Source organism: Chlorocebus sabaeus, chromosome 9, assembly GCF_047675955.1.
Source record: "Chlorocebus sabaeus isolate Y175 chromosome 9, mChlSab1.0.hap1, whole genome shotgun sequence".
Lineage (NCBI taxonomy): Eukaryota > Metazoa > Chordata > Mammalia > Primates > Cercopithecidae > Chlorocebus > Chlorocebus sabaeus.
The window spans coordinates 106527151-106546418 of NC_132912.1; the positions used below are offsets into that span (position 1 = coordinate 106527151).

A 19268-nucleotide genomic window follows, 5' to 3' on the forward strand; every position below is an offset into this window, starting at 1 on the left:
CGGGTGTGGTGGCATGCGCCTGTAATCTCAGCTACTAGGGAGGCTGAAGTAAGGGAATTGCTTGAACCTGGGGAGGTGAAGGTTGCAGTCAACCAAGATCACTCCACTGCACTCCAGCCTGGACGACAGAGCGAGACCCTGTCTCAAACAAACAAAATAATAATAATAATAATATACAAGCCCTGGTGCAAACCTCTCCTACCTCTCATCATCTGAGTTTCATGGATAACCCTTGGAGGTAGCAAGAACAGGGTTTCATCACTATTTCCTTTTTACAGATGGTTCCCTATTTCTCACTATTCTTTCTTCTTAAATTTTAAATTTTTATTTTTTATAGAGACAAGGTCTCGCTATGTTGCCAGGGCTGGTCTTGAACTCTTGGGCTCAAGAAATCCACCTGCCTTGGCCTCCCAAAGTGCTGGGATTACAGGTGTGAACCACTGTGCCTAGCATCTTTTTTTTTTTTTTTTTTTTTTTTTTTTTTTTTTTTAAATCAGCTGAATTTAAGATTCATTCCCGTTTCTCTCTAAGTATAGAAACTTCGGCCAGCACTGAGCCACTAGGGACCACAGAGAAGCTCGGGGAAGTTACGAGGGATCTGCCCGGACATCACACAGCTAGTAGCAGCAGAACTGGGATGTGAACTCAAGACCTTGCATCCTATACCTTGTGGCTTTCCACTGCTTCACACTGTGAACCAAGTTACTGATAAGCTCCTGATGGTTCACAGTGCTTGCTTCTTGCCTGAGGCAGCCATCAATGAAGATGGCCTTTGCTAGGCCAGGTGCGTCTCGGAGCTGCATTTTCCTCCCTCAAAATGCCCAGGCCATTTCAGGCTATTAGTCTTTTAGCAAGCATGAAGAGAGAAGGGTCCCTTTAGGCAGGACTGCCATGTGTGGGTGTGCAGGCCACATACTCTACAACCTCATGGGCACATTCACAGAAAGTGCAGTGTGAATGGCACCTCCAGAGCCATGCAATGCCCACCCTCATCTTCAGGCTTTCTCCTCCCCATCACCAGTTTCCACCTGCCTCTCCCCACCTGGCCCAGAGAGTTTCTGTGTCCTACTCTGTCCTTTCCCTCTGTAGTAGCCACCCCATCTGCCTCTCTCTCACCCATCTGGTACTTTAAGCTTCCAGGGGATAGCCATGGAGTGAGGTGATTCATCATCATCCCCTTAAGTCCTCTCCCCAACCCTCTCTCTTACCCAACACCCCTCCTTGCCTTCTGCCCACCAGCTCCTAGGTGGGAACTGGATTTTTCTCTCCAATGAGAACCTATGCTGGGGACTGCAGGTGAGCAGAACGCTCTGAGCAAGAAAGCATGGCCATCTGGATGGAGTTGGATCCTGTGTGAGAGAAACCAGCATGGTTGGGTGGGCCATCTTGACCACCAGTCCAGAGCATCCCAGTTTCAGAGAGAAAAAAGACCTGCATGGTTCCCCGCTTCTCTCCAAACATGGAAACATTAGCCAGCACTGGGCCACTAGGAACTACAGACTTAGGTTCAGGTCTTGGCCTGTCTCCTATCAAACCATCTGCATAACTTTGGGGGAAAAGCACCTGACCTCACCAAGCCATGGTTTCCTCCTCTGTAAATAGGACTATTGAATATGACAATGCCTATCATAAAATGCTATACATAAAAGACACTGAGTAAATTCATTATGATTTTTTATGATGATTATAAAATCTGTTGGAGCAGCCCAGGACTGCTGTTATTCGGCAGGTGAGTTTTCAGCCTGGGCAGTGCACGCTGGGAGCTCTGCAGCCATAACAGCAAAGAGCAAAGACTGTGCTAGCCCTGAGCAGTCTCAATGGCATGTCCATTATATTTTCTGTTATCTCATCTGCTCCTTGTAATAACCCTGTGAGTCAGAAAGAGTTTGTAGGAAGATCTGCTCCACAAATGCAGAGACACTCTCGCTTTGCAGCCCTGGGATAAAGGAAAATGAAGAGTGGGCTCTGACCCTAGGAGCCTGGGGAATAATGTCCTCCATTCCTCTGGACCACTGTTCTTTAGCTTGGCTGGCCCTGCTAGCTCTCCTTCTGCTTGTTTCCCACAGCCTCAGCCTCCCCATGCTGACCACTGCTTTAGCCCACACGTCTCTAGCACATGGGAGAGGCCTGAGTTATTACTTACTCTTTTGGAGGGTTGACATCCTCGGGTCGAGCCTCAAAGAACCGGAAGACTTCGTCACACTGTGAAATGTGTGGGGGCAGCCGGACAAGTGCCTGTGGAAAGACAGGAAGAAAGGGCATTAGGTGTGATGAACTTGGAAACAGGGAAACCAAGACAGTGTCACCTTGCACCAACAGTGACAGAGAGATCAAGCACTGTGCCATGGAAGACATGGTCAACCAGCCACCCACCTGTCCACACAGAAAACTAATCAACAAATCAACCAATCAAATAACGAATGAAACAACCAAACTAACTTCCTTCCTTCTTCCCTCCCTCCCTCCCTCCCTCCCTCCCTTCCTTCCTTCCTTCCTTCTATCCATTTCTCTCAACTATCTAGCCAGCCAACTAACTGATCAACTAACCAACCAGCCAATTAATCAACAAACCAACAAGACAACAACAAAAAAACTCTAACCAGTTATCCAATCAACCTACCCATCAACCATCCAGTCAACCAACCAACCAACCAACCAACAAGCCAGTCAACCAGCTTAAAAAAAAAAAAAAAAGACCACTGAACCCTGGTACCCTGGGTCTTAGGGTCCTCAGGAGGTAGTCATTCTGCTGGAACCCCGAGGGAATTCCCTTCTGCACACAGAGTAAGTCCAAGATCCCTAACCCAACAGTCCAAGGTCATGTCCTCCCAGCCTTGTCTCCCACTAGCCACGCTCCAGCTGCACCAGGCATTCACACTCCCTAAACACTGACCACAAAATTAATTATTTCATGACAAGTTGATAATTGCTGCCAAGGACAACACAGCACTATGATGGAGTTTGATAGAATCTAAGAAGATGTGGAAGATGGGGAGCCAGTGTTTCAGGAAGGACTCTTTAAAGCTAAGTTCTGAAGGATGGGTAAGAATTAACTGGTCAAGGTGGAGGTAGAGCGATCAAGCATGTTGGTTCCAGGAGATGAATGAAGGCCAGTGTGGCCTGAGGGCCCAGAGCAAGGGAGAAGGGCCATAGGAGGTGGACTGGGGCATGACTAGCAGGGCCTTGTTTCAGGCCAAGCTGAGGATGCCTGGAGAAACAATGTAAACTGAAGAGTGTGGAAAGGTTTCTTAGAAGAGTGGGCATGAGCATGGCTAGTGGAGTTTGCAGGGTTTGGACAAGCAGAGAGGAGCAGTGGGCATTCTATGGGAAACAGTAGTCATGGCAAGTGTGTGGGCCAGCTGTGAGCTTGTCACCCAGGCATGAGGAGAGTCTGCAGCTGGAAGGTGATGCACTAGGTCAGGAGGTAGTCAGAGTTAGGCCGGGCGCCGTGGCTCACGCCGGTAATCCCAGCACTTTGGGAAGCCGAGGTGGGCAGATCACTTGAGGTCAGGAGTTGGAGACCAGCCATGTCCAACATGGAGAAACCCTGTCTCTACTAAAAATACAAAAAATTAGCCAGGTGTGGTGGAGGGTGCCTGTAATGCCAGCTACGCGGGAGGCTGAGGCAGGGTAATCGCTTGAACCCAGGAGGCGGAGGTTGCAGTGAGCCGAGATCGCGCCACTGCACCCCAGCCTGGGCGACAGAGCAAGACTCTGTCTCAAAAAAATAAATAAATACAATACAATTAAATAAAAAGAAGGTAGTCAGAGTTCATACTGCACACCAGCACGCAGGACCCTGACCTGGCCAGGTCTGACATGGAGGGGTTGGGGGTGTAGGGTGAGGCCAGGTATAGTCCCGCTTTCTGGGCCCCTCAATTTAGTATGGGGAGAAATGCTGGGGAAAGGAAGGATCCCTTGGTCCAAACAGACAGGAGAGAACACTGCCAAAGCAGGGCTGAGGGACGGGGGACAGTGAGACAAGGGCTAGAGCCAGGAGAAGACAGAAAAACCCAGGACTGGAGGAGTCAACAAACACAGGGCTTGTGAGACACTCCTGATGAGAAGTCCCCCGGTGTGTAAGACACGACCCTGTCCCATGCCCCTGCCTCCCGAAACCTCACACACCACGACCAGCTTCAGATGCAACGCCTGGATCCAGCGGCTCCTGGGCCAAGTACAGTGAGTCTGTGAGTGTTGTTCCAGGAAATCCTCATGAGGGCACAATTCCCATCCCCATACTACAGGTGAGGAGATGCAGGTGCAGGGAGACCACGTGGCCTGCCCACAGGCACCCCTGGAGGGTGGGGAAGACTCACTGGAAGGTAAGCTCCCTGCAGGCAGGGATTTTAATCTGTTCGGTTGACTTCTGTGTCCCCAGATCCTAGTAGAGTACCTGACAGAGCGGGCACTTGATTAATACTTGTTTAAAGAAATGAATGAATGAAAAATGGATAAGGTAGTGAAGGTTTCCATTCTATAAGCCCAATATCCAGTAGCCATGGGACATGATAGCAGGACAAAAAACCCACATATAATCTTAGGTTGCATCCATAGAATGATAATATTGAGGAAGAGGAAAGTAATGGTTTAGCTGTTCTCTGAGCTGGTTAGATAACAACGCAAGTGTGCCATCTAGCACCAGGCATCCTATCAAGATGGGCCCTTCTTGATGCCAAACCCACACCCAGGCAAGATGAGACAAGACCAGACCATAGCAGATAAGAGAGCACGATGTAACTCCCAGTCATTCCTTTCAGGGTTCACGGCTCTCCAAGGGTCTCTAACATAACACATCTCCATCAACAGGCAAGAAACAGAAAAGGAAAATTAACATTAAATGAGCAGGTACGTGTCAGGCCCCGCCCTTGGCCCCTTAACTCCTCCAGTCATCCACCAAACAGTGAGGGCTTTGCAGTGTGTGCTGCATATGGGGCTGTGCCTGGTTTTATAGGGATGAGAGAGAGCAAATCTAATGACATGTCACCCATTTTGTCCTGGAGGTAGACCTGGATACTGAGGCTGCTGGGGGTGAAGCCATAAGTGAGGAGAGGGGCAGAATCCAAGCCCAAGCTGTGAAGGTCAGAGGGGTGGAGCATGCCCCCAGAGTGTTCAAGTCCTCATTTAACGCACACTGTCTATGCTGTGTTCTCCTTGGGAAGGTAGAAGGAAAAGGAACTGAAAAACTGAGGAAGGAGAGAGACAGACAGGGAGTGAGAGGGAGGGAGAGAAATTCAGGGAGGACAGGGGGCCTCAGGAGGGAGCACCAATAGGGTCAGGATGGGCAGAAGGCAGGAGGAAACTATCACTAGGAATCCCAGCTGTGTGCAGAGGGTCATTGCTGGGTGACCACTCTGAAAGGGAGAGGGAGGGACACAGGGTGGGAGAGGGAGGGTTTCAGTGGCCTAGAGCGCTAGTGCCCTCCCACTTCAGTGTGCTGCCATCCACCCTAAGTGCAGACCCTGGCCGGCCACGGCTCACCCAGCCCTGGCAGGGAACAGAGGGGCTCTTCATGCCGACAGAGACCCACATTCCAGAGGCAGAGGACGCGTGGGCCACGAGGGCCTCGGACAAAGAGGCCTTTTGGTGGAACAACCGTGGCATCTTTATTTAACAGGGAGCCTTGAGGGGAGCCGCGTGGAGGGCTCGTCCTGATTTCAGGCTGACAAGAGGCTCTCAGCCCAGAGCAGCTTCCATCAGAGCTGCTGCCAAAGCTCAGCTCTGGCCAAAATCATTTGGCAGGAGAGGATGGTACTGAGCAGTGAGTACCCGCAGCCTGGGCTGGTGATGGCCAGGGCCAGGGCACCCCCAAGCCCAGCCGTTCTGAGAACAGCAGGGTAGGGGCCAGATAACAGGCATATCAGGGTTAGCAACCCCAGCTTAGGTCTAAAATTCTGCCATGAGACATTCATATGTATGCCATGTGGTGGTAAAGTCAGCGCCTCAGAGCCTCAGGACCTCAGGGCTGCAGGCAGATGCGGGTTTGGGTCCTGGCTCTGCCATTTACGGGCTGTGTGAGGCTGGATGCATTACCTGCCCTCTCTGAGCTCTGGGATGCGATGTGGCACCTACCTAGTTGTTAGGAAGTTAAGTAAGATGAATACGAGAAGCCTAGCACAGTGGCTGGTGAACAGTACACTCAGTAAATGTGTACTCAGTAAACTGTGTACACAGGGGTCAGTGAGCTGGCTGAGAGCAGATCTCCAGAAATGGCACGCAGAAAAGGGCTGGGGTAGTGGGTACCCGGGTCAGGGGGGACTAGTAATGAGGTGCTGAAGAGCCATTCAGGTTTTGTCATCAGTTAACCCTGCCAGCTTCCCCTCTTCCAGTCCTAAACTGTCCTGCAGTCTCCAGCTCCTACCCCTCAAGACCATTTTCTGGGGGCCATGACATGAGCTACCACTTAGCACCAAGTGTCATCATGGCCAATGGTGCAGGTGTAGACAAGGGAGAGGGTGGCTGCATTGTGTGTCTCTGAGACCTCCACTCAGATACGGTGGGCACAAGTCTGGTCTTTGCACATATAAGTGGCATAGGAGGGGGCCCAGGCAGACTGTGCTCAGACCCTCTGCTTCGAAACGGTCATCCTCCACAGAGCCCACCACTCTGGATAATGCCTGCGTCAGGACAAACAGCAAAGCTCTGCATTTGGCAAAACACCACGGGAGTCCACTCTTTACACAGGCTCGATTGCTCCTCTCTTTTCAGCAGCATCAGTTTATTTTCTTGTTTTATTTTTTTTGTTTTGTTTTTTTTATTTTGTTTTTTTAAGTGCTTCTTCCTGCACACTGATTTTTTTTTTTTTTTTTTTTTGAAAGCATCAGTTTCTAATCCCTGGAAATCTTATGGGTAAAAGCCCGGCCGCTCTGGGTGGAGTTGGAGGTGTGGCACAAGGGGGCTGGCATCCTGCCCCTTTGGCCTCCCACCCGTGTCCTTCCAGCCCCACCTCTGGGGCTGCCTCTAACCGGCCTGGACTGTTCTTCCTAGGTCACCATCTAGAAAGCTGGGGTTTCACTGAACTTCTGAAATCAGAGTATTCAAAACACATGGGTTTTCTTTTTGACGGATCTGAGCAGTGACTCCCCTTGAAATGTAAATGGTGTCTAATTCTTGGTAGTAGTCTAAGCCATTTCACAAGGGATCTTAGTACATCAGGGCCTGGGGGATATGTCACTCTCTGAGGAAGTTCTGTTTACTTGTGATCTTTCCATCTTGTCATCAGGCATTGGCTGGACACCCCCTTAGGGCTGGGCTTCCTGTTTATTAGTGAAGACACAGAGATGACAAATGTGGCCCTCAAGGAGCTCGCAGTCTGGGAGAAGACGGACACACAGAAGTCACCCTCCCGCAGAGGAGAAATGCGCAGAGTCGGGGTGGGCGCAGTCCTCTGGGGGCAGAATGGCAGGAGTGATCAGCTTTTCCTGGGGAGTCATGAGGCTTATGGAAGAGCTCACTGTGGAAGCTGAATGTGCACCCAGGCAGGGGACCAGCGCAGGCTCAGGGGCGCAGGCCTGGCTAGTCGAGGATGGCCTCGTGTCTGCTGAACTAGACTGCGGGGTGTGGAAGAGAGAGGTAGGAGCTGAGGCCCCAGCAGCACTTGGAACCAGCCCACAGAGGGCCCGGCTGAGGTGCTCACACATTCTCGGGGCAGCGGGACTCCTCTGAAGGAGGCCCGTTTTTATTTTGAAATAGGGTCTCACTATGTTGCCCAGGCTGGAGTGCAGTGGTGCAATCATGGCACACTGCAGCCTCTGCCTCCCAGGCTCAAGTGACCCTCCCACCTCAGCATCTCCAATAGCTGGGACTACAGGCATGCACTACCATGCCCAGCTACTTTTACTATTTTTTGTAGAGATGGGGTTTCACCATGTTGCCCAGGCTGGTCTCGAACCCGTGGGCTCAAGCAATATGCCCACCTTGGCCGGGCATGGTGGCTCACACCTGTAATCCCAGCACTTTGGGAGGCCGAGGTGGGCGGATCATGAGGTCAGGAGATCGAGACCATCCTGGCTAACGTGGTGAAACCCTGTCTCTACTAAAAATACAAAAAAATTAGCTGGGTGTGGTGGCAGGTGCCTGTAGTCCCAGCTACTCGGGAGGCTGAGGCAGGAGAGTGGTGTGAATCCCGGGAGGCAGCACTTGCAGTGAGCTGAGATTGTGCCACTGCACTCCAGCCTGGGCGACAGAGCAAGACTCCATCTTAAAAAAAAAAACAACTATGCCCACCTTGACCTCCCAAAGTGCTGGGATTACAGACATGAGCCACTGTGCCCAGACTTCTGAAGGTCTTTAAGGAGAAAAGGGACATGATCTGCTTTATCTCAGCCTAGAAACTCCTCCTTCTCCTGGGTCTGTCAGGGAGATGGTGAGATTCTACTACCTGAGTTCCCCCAGAGCACCAGGCCACTCAGGAGGCCCCTCATGAACAGATCAGCCTTGGCCTCTGCCTAAGTCTCCCCATTAGCAAGGCCTCTCCTGGGCCAGGTCTGCTTTCAGAACAAGGACCACAAGAACAACGTTACTCTCCCCAAGGGGAGAGCCAATGATTGGCTATGGCAGAAAATCCCACAGTGGAAGGGAGAATACCTGGGACTAGGAACCACTGCCATGCAATAGCCTTTCAAGTGTGGGAAGTGGGAATAAAAATGAATGAGTCTGTGAGGTGCAGAGGGGAGGGTCAGGGGATCCTTACCCTTCAGTGCTGACCTTTTGTTGGGCTCAGACTTCCTGCCCCTAAGTCTGACCGCACCCAGTCCCTCTTCCCTCCTACAAAGAAAGCCGCTGATCCCTGAAATGAAATGTGTCATAGACAGACGAGTAATAGAAACAAGCTCAGCTATTTGGGCAGCAAAAAAATTCTAGTCGTACCAACCAGGAAGTGGAGACTTGTATAAATGCCATTAACACGTCAAAGGGTGAGTTGATCATTCTCGAACACTCTCTCACACTCCTCTCTGAACCCCTCCCTAGAATATTTATTTTATCCCCTGGACAAATACTGCAAACATGTATTTCACCCCTAGGAATGGGGTAACTAGAGCCACTTAAAAAATTGTGAGTCCAAGCCTCTATGGTAGAGCTTACCCTTGTTAGTCTGATGAAAGTCTTCAACTTGTTGAGGTCCCAGACCATTAAATATTAACTGCATTACCATGTTGTCCTTTAAATTAATTTATGAAGTTAAAGAAATGCCTTTGGAACCCCTCTTCATAGACACCTGACCCTCAAGTGCCACATAAAACGATCACTCAGTCGGCATGTGGTAAATTTTCCGTGATTCCCATCCAATCTGCTGCTTATATGTTAAAAATTAACACTGAGATTGGGCTGTGAAACCGCCATTAGGTGGTGGGACTGGCTGGCCAGCAAGGGCAGGGAGCCCGAAGTCTGGGGAGGTCCACTGCATGGTCAGACTTTCCATGTCTGAGTCCTTGCAGGGAGCCGGCTGCTCGGTGTGCAGAGCCAGCTGCACAATTTTGGGTGCGTGTGAATTCCTATCAAACCCCAGACTCTGAGCCCACATTGTCTAGCAGGTCCAAGGAAGATGGCCAGTCAAGCAGGTGGGCTATGCAGGGCACTGTAAGTAGAGACTCCAGAGGTTCCAGGCAATATGTAGACAAGGGCAGGTAGAGACAGGGGAAGGGCTGGCCGTGGAGCGGACTGCACACGGCACTGGCTGTGAAGCTGGCTGGGGTTAGCAGTGATGCTGAGTGGCCTGTCTGGAGGCAAGCTGTGAAATGCAAAGCTGGGTGGCAGTGGCCATGGACTTGTCCCTAAAGACCATTCCAAGGTCAGTGGGTTTCTCAGACAATCAGACCACAGATCCCAGCTTCCTAGTTTCGCAGAATTAAAGGTCACTCTGTACTGCCCCACCCCCGCCATTCTCAGAGTAAATCACTGCCTGTGAGATAGATGGCTGTCTGCTTGGTGGGCCCATGGCCCCGTTCCTTGTCTGGCTCTGGGCAGTTTCCATCTGTGCTAATGAGGTTAGGAGGCCCCTCCTCTTGCAGACCCCAATTCAATGGCTCCCCCAGCTACCCACGGCACACTGGAGCTCCAGAGCCCCCTGAATCAGGAGTCCTGTTCAAAGCCTGATCCCAGGAGATAAGATGCTATCACTTCCTCCTCCGGATGATCCAGCAGACAGTATTTCCAAAGAGCCCAGCTGCAGATGCCTTGGGCTGGCTAATCGGAGCTATAAATCCCAGCAGGAAAAGCTTTCCTCCCGCCCAATGCCCCCTCCTCCATTAGCTTTGTCCATTTATTTAACTTCTTGAGAAAGGAATAAAGAGAAATAAAAGCTCAGGCTACAGCCATCAATTTAACCAGAAACAGTGAATGCCCGTTAAAGAGAAAAATGAATATTGGTCTGAAGAAGAGAAGTTTCTAGCTTAAGGGAATCCAGCATTGAGGGATCCTTTTAAAATAAGGCAGAACATGTGACCCAAGTATAACGTGCACAGTCACGAAATTCAAACTTCAGTTTAATGGAGACTACATTGTCTTTTCTTCCTATAGGCTTGGGAATACCAGTTAATAAATTTAGCATGTTGGTTCTTATTTAAACATATTTATTTATTTATTTATTTATTTATCTATCTATCTACCTATTTATTTATTTAGGGACAGGATCGTTCCTTGTTACCCAGGCTGGAGTGCAGTGGCATGATCATAGCTCACCATAGCCTTGACCTCCTGGCTCAAGCAGTCCTCTCACCTAAACTACAGGTGTGCGCTACCATGCCTGGCTAATTTTAAACTTTTTTTTGGAGAGATGAGGTCTCGCTATGCTGCCCAGGCTGGTCTTGAACTCCTGGCCTTCCTGCAACAGCTCTGTATGAGGACACTGTGATATACATTCTTCCTACTCAGTCCCCATGTGAGATAGTGTTTTTATATTCATTTTACAGCTGAGGAAACTAGGGCCCAAAGAGGCAAAGCGGCTTGCCCAAGGTCACATAGCTAGTAAGTGGGCACCGGGATTCGACTCCAGCTCTTCTCCTTCTGACACTCTAATACCAGCACTTGTGAAATTTTATACCTCATCTGCCACATTATACCACATCTTCTCAAGATTTCTGAGTCAGGAACCACAGTGGGTTTCATTTAACTACGAAATTCTAGCTCTACTAAAGCCAATGGTGCCCAGTAGAAACATTAAATTATTTCGTGTTTGCTTTTTTATTTGCTTGTTTTTATTTTTTATTTGCTTTTTAACTTTTTATTTGCTTTTAATAAAGCCTTTTCACCAGCCTGGGCAACAGAACGAGACCCTCTCTCAAAAACGTGTTAAAAATATGGCTGGGCGCGGTGGCTCACGCCTATAATCCCAGCACTTTGGGAGGCCAAGGTGGGCAGATCACTTGAGGCCAGGAGTTTGAGACCGGCCCGGCCAACACAGCAAAACCACATCTCTAATAAAAACACAAAAATTAGCCATGCATGGTGGCACACTCCTATAATCCCAGTTACTCGGAAGGCTGAGGCATGAGAATTGCTTGAACCCAGGAGGTAGAAGTTACAGTGAGCCAAGATGACACCACTGCACTCCAGCCTGGGCCGCAGAGCAACACTTTGCCCCATCAAAATAAACAAATAAATAAATAAATAAATAAATAAAATTTAAAAAATAAAAAAACTTTTTCATTTGCTTGTTTATTTAATACAAATTGTTTGCCCTTTGTAAAAATAATAACAAAAGCATCTGCTGAATGCTTCCTCTGAGCCAGACACTATGCTGTTGCCCTTACAATGTGCCAGCTCATTCCATCCTCCTGACCACCGTGTGGAGCACCCTGTGTGTTCCTCTCCCTACTGGACGGATGTGGAAACAGAGGCTCAGGGAAGTTCAGTAACTTGCCCAAGTTCATGAAATTAGTCAGGGCTTCCAACCCGGGAAGTCTGGCCCTCCAGAGGCCATGTGCCAAGGAAACTGAGGGCTGCTCATCCCCTGGTAGCCACTCATGCTCACTGCAGGAGCGCTGGGCTCTAATCAAAGACAGACAGGTGGGCTCTGGCTCATGACACTGCTGTCCTTCTCCTGCCTGCTCTTTGGCACTGGCTGTGTTAATGGGAATGTGCGTGTGTGTTTGTGTGAACACCTGCATCTGTAAAGATGTGTATATGAACATTTGTAGTTACCAAGATTTAGGTGAATAAACAAATGTGTACTGCTGATGCTATTGAACTGATCCCAACAACATCCCAACAGGAATTCAAAGAAATAGTTCTTCTATGTCCAGCAAAATCTCACATAGAGAAGCAAGGAGCCCTTTGGAAGGAGGCTCTTTGACTTAGCTCCCGAGCTCAGTTCACTTCCCAGAGGAAGTGACTTCAAACAGTGTTTTGTAAACATGGATATGTCCTGACAGGCACAGAAGCTTAGCTGTGAACCCGAGGTCCTTGGGTCCCAGAGGGTGGCCCAGCTACCGGGTGATCCCATACCCACCCCTCTGGCCAGGAAACACCAGGCCTCAGGAGGGTTCTGTACAGCAACCTTTCTTCACAGATGGACACTCAGGCAGATGGGCCCCTCCCCCCACCCTGAAGCCCTCCCCGAGCCCCTCCCCCACCCCCAGACACACTCTTACCCGGCAGTATTCATCGATAGGCTTCAGTCTCTTCACAGCTACATCCCGGATGTGGCTTCTGCGGAAGAGGATCTTGCCTGGAAGAGAGATACTCATGAGTGGGGGATTCTGGCTAAAACTGCCACAGTGACCTTCTTATTTCCCTCTCCCTTGGCTTCTCAGCATCTCAGTCCAGCACTAGCTGCCACCATCTCAGTCCATGGTCAAGGAAACAAGAGAGAAACAGTCACCTTTCCTGGAGGGTAAGAGGCGCCCTAGGCTGAGAGCCCAGGACCTCTCTGGCAGGTGAGGAGCCCTGGAGGCTGCCATCTTGGGATTCAATGAGCGACTTGGCCAGGCCACCTCGCCTGGATCTAATGGCAGGATCAATGAATGCCCGGAGTGGGTGCGGCTCTCAAGTGACCTTGCAAATCAACACAAAGTAGAGCCCAGCCCACATGCTACGCTTTGTTTTCAGGCCCATCCCTCCTTGAGAAATCGGCATTCGTTCCTGCCAGCTGGGCAGGAATTCCTATTCTTAGTTTAGGTGGGTGGCTCCTTCCAGGGCGGGCACAAGGCAATACCAAGGGAAGCATGGCTGTCCCAGCCTGACTGTTCCCCGGCCTCTCTGTGCACAAAGCCTCCAGTCATACGGGCTGCTGCCAGCTGGGCTGGGACACCCCTCTACAGGTATGGGCAAGGCTTACAGGAAATGCCAGCCCCTCAGACCTTCCCAGCTGGTTCTCCCAAGCTGGCCACATTCAATCATAACAAATGCATCAAGACATAGTATCTGAACTCCTTGGTCTGATGTTCAAAGTCTTACACAACTGACTTCTGTGCCAGGTGGCTGTCAATGTCTAGGGCCAAAGCCCCCTTTTCAGAAGGTGTTCCTTGATTGGCTGAGCGGGGAATAATGTCCCCCTTTCCGGAACATCCACAACATGTTATCCATTCCTAGGCTACCTGCCACATTCTGCTGTGAGTTATAGCACTTGTGACTCATTTTGGGGCCCATGAACTTGGCACATGATGAAGTACTCACCTGTAGCTGTAACAGGCATCTGTTGCCTCAGTCTACCTAATTTTCCCCTGGAGAAGGCATCTTCCACTCAGTCCTTGTGGTGTCAGTCAGTCTAGCCACACCCCCTAGCAACAAAGGTAGCCACAGGACGCAGCCTAGTCAGTCACAGTCACAGTGATTGGCTCAGCGGTGGGGAGGGACCCAATCCGGGCCAATGAGAGTCAGCCCTGAGACTGCTTTTTCCCACGGCTGCTAAGCTGGCAGGATGAAAACCTGGCACCTCTAGTGGCCTGAGAAGCAAAGGAATGAGAGAAAGGAAGGGTGCCTGGCACAACACAGGTGCTTGGTAAAAGCTTCTTGAGTGACTGAAAAGCCGAGTGGAGAGAGGGAGCGACAGAGCCCTTTGACATTATTTCAGCAGCTGGATATGGGTAGCTGTTCCTAAACTTTTTCAGCTACATAAAACAATACCATTTTCTTTTTCATTTAAATGAGTTGAAGATGGGTTTTCATAACTTGAATTAAAGGAGACCCAATTAAGATCATTTCCATTGCATGTGAGCAGACGGGCAGACTGCTCATGAATCCACGTCAGCTGCTTCTGTCAAGGTCTGAGTGAAGTACTCAGAAAAGCCATCACCTTGATTTAGATTATTCCCCCAGACGCAGCCCCAGAAATAAGGATTTGACTTGTTTTGGAGGCGATCCCAAGTAATATCGTTAGGGGAGTGGGACAGTAAGGGCAGGGAGGGGAAGGAAGTGTTATCAGGCCAGTTAGTCATGGTGGGCAACTAGAGCTCAATTCTGCTGGGGGTGCTCTAGGAGATGACAGAGAAAGTACCTGACACGTGGAGGCTGGAGATCTACCCACCAACTCCCTGTTTGTCACTGAGGACTGCCTCTGAGGGCGTTAACTCTAGCACGTCTGGCTGAGTGTGTGCCCATGGCTAGACGACGCCCTGAGGTGGAGAGCCCCCGTGGCTCTGGTGAGCAGCCTTTGGTAGGCAGAAGTGAACAGACAGGGGACCCAGGGGCCATGAAAACCACAGCTGCAGCCATCCCCGACTTCCCTGCCACCACAAGCATTGGTCGCCAGCCCTGCCGAAGTCAGACAGTGGAACGTGTGACCACGTCCTATCGCATGTGACCTGCTTCCTGTGGGTATCTCTCATCTCTCCACGATGGCTCTGCAGCTCACCCCTCCTGTCTGCCCCTACACTCCATGCAGCACTAGGCTTTGCATTCAGCAGATGCTCAAGAAGTGCTTGCTGGGTCATTCTTGTTCCTCTCCTAGACTCTTGCTCAAGCTCTCCGTCGTCGTCTTCTCTCTGAAGCCAGAGAGCCGGGCCATCTCCCTGTCAGATGGACAACACTGTGCAGACAGACGACATCATCAAGATGAAGTGGCTCTGCTTTGCGTTCCTCTCGAAAGGAGATAAAACGTGATTTATCCAGACACTGGCGACGCCGCTGTTCCTTGGGGGAAGATGTCACAGATGTGGTATTCCCTTGCCTCTTTGCCTCCTACCCTTTTTTGGTTGCCTGTCGCTTGATTGCTCGCATGCCATAGGCTACATGTATGAGGCCAGGGGGAGGCTGTGTAAAAATAAAAACATGAGGAGACTTAAGCTCAGGACTGCCAAGAAGATGGGTGGTCCTGGGGCTGGAATTCTGGGCCTTTCTAATGAAGGCAGTTGTCTGTCAGAAGCTGAGTGATGCCCAGACCCAATGACACCTGCGGTCCAGCCATATGAGCAGGGCCCTGAAGGACTGTCTGAGATACAGAGGAAACCCGGGGGACCACAGGAGGGTGGGGGCAGGGCCCACAAACCTGCATGGATCAGGGCCTCAGCCTCCAAAAATGGCACTCCTGCCCTTTCTCATCCTGTTGGGGGACAAAAAAGAAAAGAGGGAGATGGGAAGGTAAATGGGGTTCCCCTCCCAACCCCCAATCTCAAGGTTAGCCAAAGCTCTGGCTGAGGCTTAGATCATTCCTGTCCTAGTTGCAGACAGAACTCTAGAACTCTTTTTTTTTTTTTTTTTTTTTTTTTTTTGAGATGGAGTTTCGCTGTTGTTGTCCAGGCTGGAGTGCAATGGTGTGATCTTGGCTCACTGCAACCTCCGCCTCCTGGGTTCAAGCAATTCTCCTACCTCAGTCTCCCGAGTAGCTGGGACTACAGGCTCATGCCACCACGCCTGGCTGATTTTTGTATTTTTAATAGAGACGGGGTTTCTCCATGTTGGTCAGGCTGGTCTCAAACTCCTGACCTCAGGTGATCCGCCCGCCTTCGCCTCCCAAAGTGCTGGGAAGAACTCATTTTAAAAACTAGTTAAGGAGGCCGGGCGCGGTGGCTCAAGCCTGTAATCCCAGCACTTTGGGAGGCCGAGACGGGCGGATCATGAGGTCAGGAGATCGAGACCATCCTGAGTAATACGGTGAAACCCTGTCTCTACTAAAAAATACAAAAAACTAGCCAGGCGAGGTGGCGGGCGCCTGTAGTCCCAGCTACTCGGGAGGCTGAGGCAGGAGAATGGCGTAAACCCGGGAGGCGGAGCTTGCAGTGAGCTGAGATCCGGCCACTGCAGTCCAGCCTGGGCAACAGCGAGACTCCATCTCAAAAAAAAAAAAAAAAAAAAAAAAAAAAAAAAACTAGTTAAGGAGCACTGAGGCCTCCACAGGTGTAGGAGATCCAGAGAAGGGAGGGATAGGTTGGGGTGGGGAGGTAGGTGAGAGGGTGCTGCCTGACCCCTCCCCATGCTGGCCCCAAGCACAGGACCCCGCCCTGCCCCTCCAGCCTGCAATCTGAGTGAGGCCATTAGGCCACTGCACCTGGAGCTGCCTAGTCCTCCCCACCAGGCTCCTGGATCTGCTGCTCACTTGCAAGGTCAGAGGAGAATTTCTGCACAAGCCAATTCCCAGTTGAGTTTTTGGAAGCCCAATGGGGCTTCCCTCTTTTTCCTGCTGAAATCCTTTAGAAGCAACGTTTTCTTTTCCCAGGGCTTTGGCACAGTTGGCCAGTTGGGGAGAGAGGGAGGGAGGGCCTGGAAGGGATTCTCCAGTCTTGACTTCTCTGTTAGGAATCCAAACCACACTCTGAAAGCCAAAAGGGGGAGAAAAAAAGGAGGGGGAGGAAAATCCCCATTAAGGAAGCTGAGACCACAGGGCATTAAAGGCCTCTTGTAAACGTAGTGCAGCCCGTTGACGGCGGGGCTCAGCTTCTGCCAGAGCCTTCGAAGCCATCCAGATGCCGCCCTAGGAATCTTATGAGCATCGCAAGGAAGATTGCACGGGGCCTGAAACAGACCTAACTCATCAGGATTAACTCAGTCTTGAAAGCGGAGAAGAAGCTGTGCAGCTACTTCCAAGCAGTAACTGGAAGTTCTTCTTCCTGCCATTCTGGGTTGAGCTGGGGTGAGACCAGCGGAGGAGTGGGGGCCTCCGGTAGGAGTCCTGGGTTCAAGTCCCACCCGGGCCACAGGCTGGCTTTGTAACCCTGAAACAGGCCCCTTCTCCACTGGGACTGCTATGTGCTCATCAGGGGCCTGGGCTCTATGGCCGCTCCCTCTGGAAGCCCTAAGACTGATTTATAGTGGGGATGTTAGCGGGCAGAGGAGGAGGGAGGAAAGGGTTAATGGTAGCTAAGAGCTCAGCGCACACCAGGTGCACACTAAGAGCTTTTCACTGAATTCCCTCCCTTCATCCTCACAACAACCTTGAAGCAAGTACTTTAACCAGGCCCATTTTGTCCTAGAGGAGATGGCAGCTCAGAAAGGTTGAAGGACCTGTCCAAAGTCACACAGCTATCTAGTGGCTGAGTTGGGATTTCAGCCTGGGGTTTTAAAGCTTAGAGAGTTGGGGGGAGCCGTGATCTTTGTACTTGGATCATGTAAAGCCTTGAGAGCCACCGCGAGGACTTTGGATTTTATTCTGCACGTGAAGGGAGATGAGAACAGTTAAACCCCTAGACCAACCACAGCCTCCAGGGCTCTTCTTGGGAAAGTGGTACCTATGGGATGGACTCCCATGAGAGCCAGGGACTGGGACCCTTGACAATAGAATCACCAGACACAGTACCACTGGCCAGGGTCCCCACAGCAGCCATGAAGAGTTTGGGAGCTACCTCCATGAACTAGGACCCATTTGTAGAGGTAATAAGAGGGCATTGATTATAGGCGCCATAAGAGAGGGCTGGCCTCGGGACCTCTTCTGGTCTGAGCAGGCTGATCTATTCCTGGCAGCCTCTCCTCTTCACACTCACAGTGTCTATGCATGCGTGCACAACTCCTTCTTCCCTGTCTTTCTGCCACCTGGAAAACCATTCATTCTTGGAAGACTTCCCCTTGCCTTTCCTTCTTTCCTTCCTTCCATCCTTCCTTCCTTCCCTTGATCCACCCAGCACTGTCTTGATGGAGGCCTGCTGTGCTGGACTCTGTTCCAGGTGCTGGGAGCATTGCAGTGAACCAGACAGATGAGGGCCTTGCTCTCAGGAGTTTACCTTCCAGTTGGGAAGGGAGTGGGCATGGGAAGAAGGCAGTACACATTTTCATACCTGGTGAGTAATTTGGTTACACTTCCATGTCTTCCCCCACCTCTACAAAGATAATAACACAGGGCAATGTGAAGAGGGGTGCCTGGAGGGAAGAATTCAGAGAATGGTCAAGGAAGCTTCTCTGGGCTTCAGTGGAGACTTCAAGGAAGAGAAAGAGCAGCTATGCAAAGCTCTGGAACAAGCGGGCTAAGCCAGAGGGAACCACCACAGTCAAGGCCCTGGGGCAGAAGGAACTAGACATGATGGAAGACAGAAAAGAGAGGAGCCTGCAGCCACAGAAAAGAGTCTGGTTTTATTCTAAGTGCCCTTGGGCCTGCCTACTCAACCCTCATTCTGTCCTTAAGGCACCGTTCCATGCTGCCTCCCCCATGAAGCCTTCGTTGAATGCTTGTCTGGCCCTTCCTTGCCAACCTCTAGGACCCTCTGGCAGTCACCCCACTCTGGCCCTCTGGCCCCTGCTGTCCTAGAGAATTTGTCAGGAAGCGGCCCTCCTCAGGGCCCCTCTCACCTTCTCAAAGGGTCCCCTGATTTATAGCAACAGGGTCAGCAACCCCTTGGGCTCAAGGAGGGCCAGCTCCTCCCAGCCACCCTGTCCTCCAAGGACACAGATGCTCACAACCCCCTCCCCTCAATGCAGCCCAGAGAGGCCAGGCTGTCGAGGGAGACTTGCCTAAGAAACAGGGGAGAGCACAGGCAGGCCTGGAGTCCACAGACCGCACGGTGCAGAGGCCTCATGCTCCAAGCACAGCCCTCCTGCCCTTCTAACTGGGTCTGAGAACAGAAAGGAAGGTGGGATGCAGTTGTCACCTAAGGTCGCTGGCACAAATTACCACAAACCTGGTGGTTTAAAACAACAGGAATTTGGCAGACCATGGTGGCTTATGCCTGTAATCCCAGCTGTTTGGGAGGCCAAGGCTGGAGGATCACTTGAGCTCAGGAGTTCAAGACCAGACTAGGCAACATAGTGAGACCTTGTTTCTACAAAATGCTAAAAAAAAAAACCCAGCCAGGCATGGTGGCGCACGCCTGTGATCCCAGCTACTCAGGAGGCTGAGGTGGGGGGATCGCTTGAGCCTGGGAAGTTGAGGCTCCACTGAGTTGTGATTGTGCCACTGTACTCCAGCC

At 51.0% G+C, this 19268-nt stretch overlaps 1 protein-coding gene across 2 annotated transcripts in view; it reads right to left on the reverse strand.

Moving 5' to 3' along the window:
• The window catches only part of SH3PXD2A (SH3 and PX domains 2A), a 254234-nt gene that overhangs the window by 123806 nt on the left and 111160 nt on the right, over window positions 1-19268 (reverse strand). For both annotated transcript variants that reach the window (XM_038009529.2, XM_038009528.2), the window contains exons 4-5: window positions 12591-12667; window positions 2144-2235 (exon numbers count right to left, since the gene is read on the reverse strand). In XM_038009529.2, the coding sequence (XP_037865457.1) occupies window positions 2144-2235; window positions 12591-12667 (169 nt within the window). The remainder of the gene's footprint in view (window positions 1-2143; window positions 2236-12590; window positions 12668-19268) is intronic.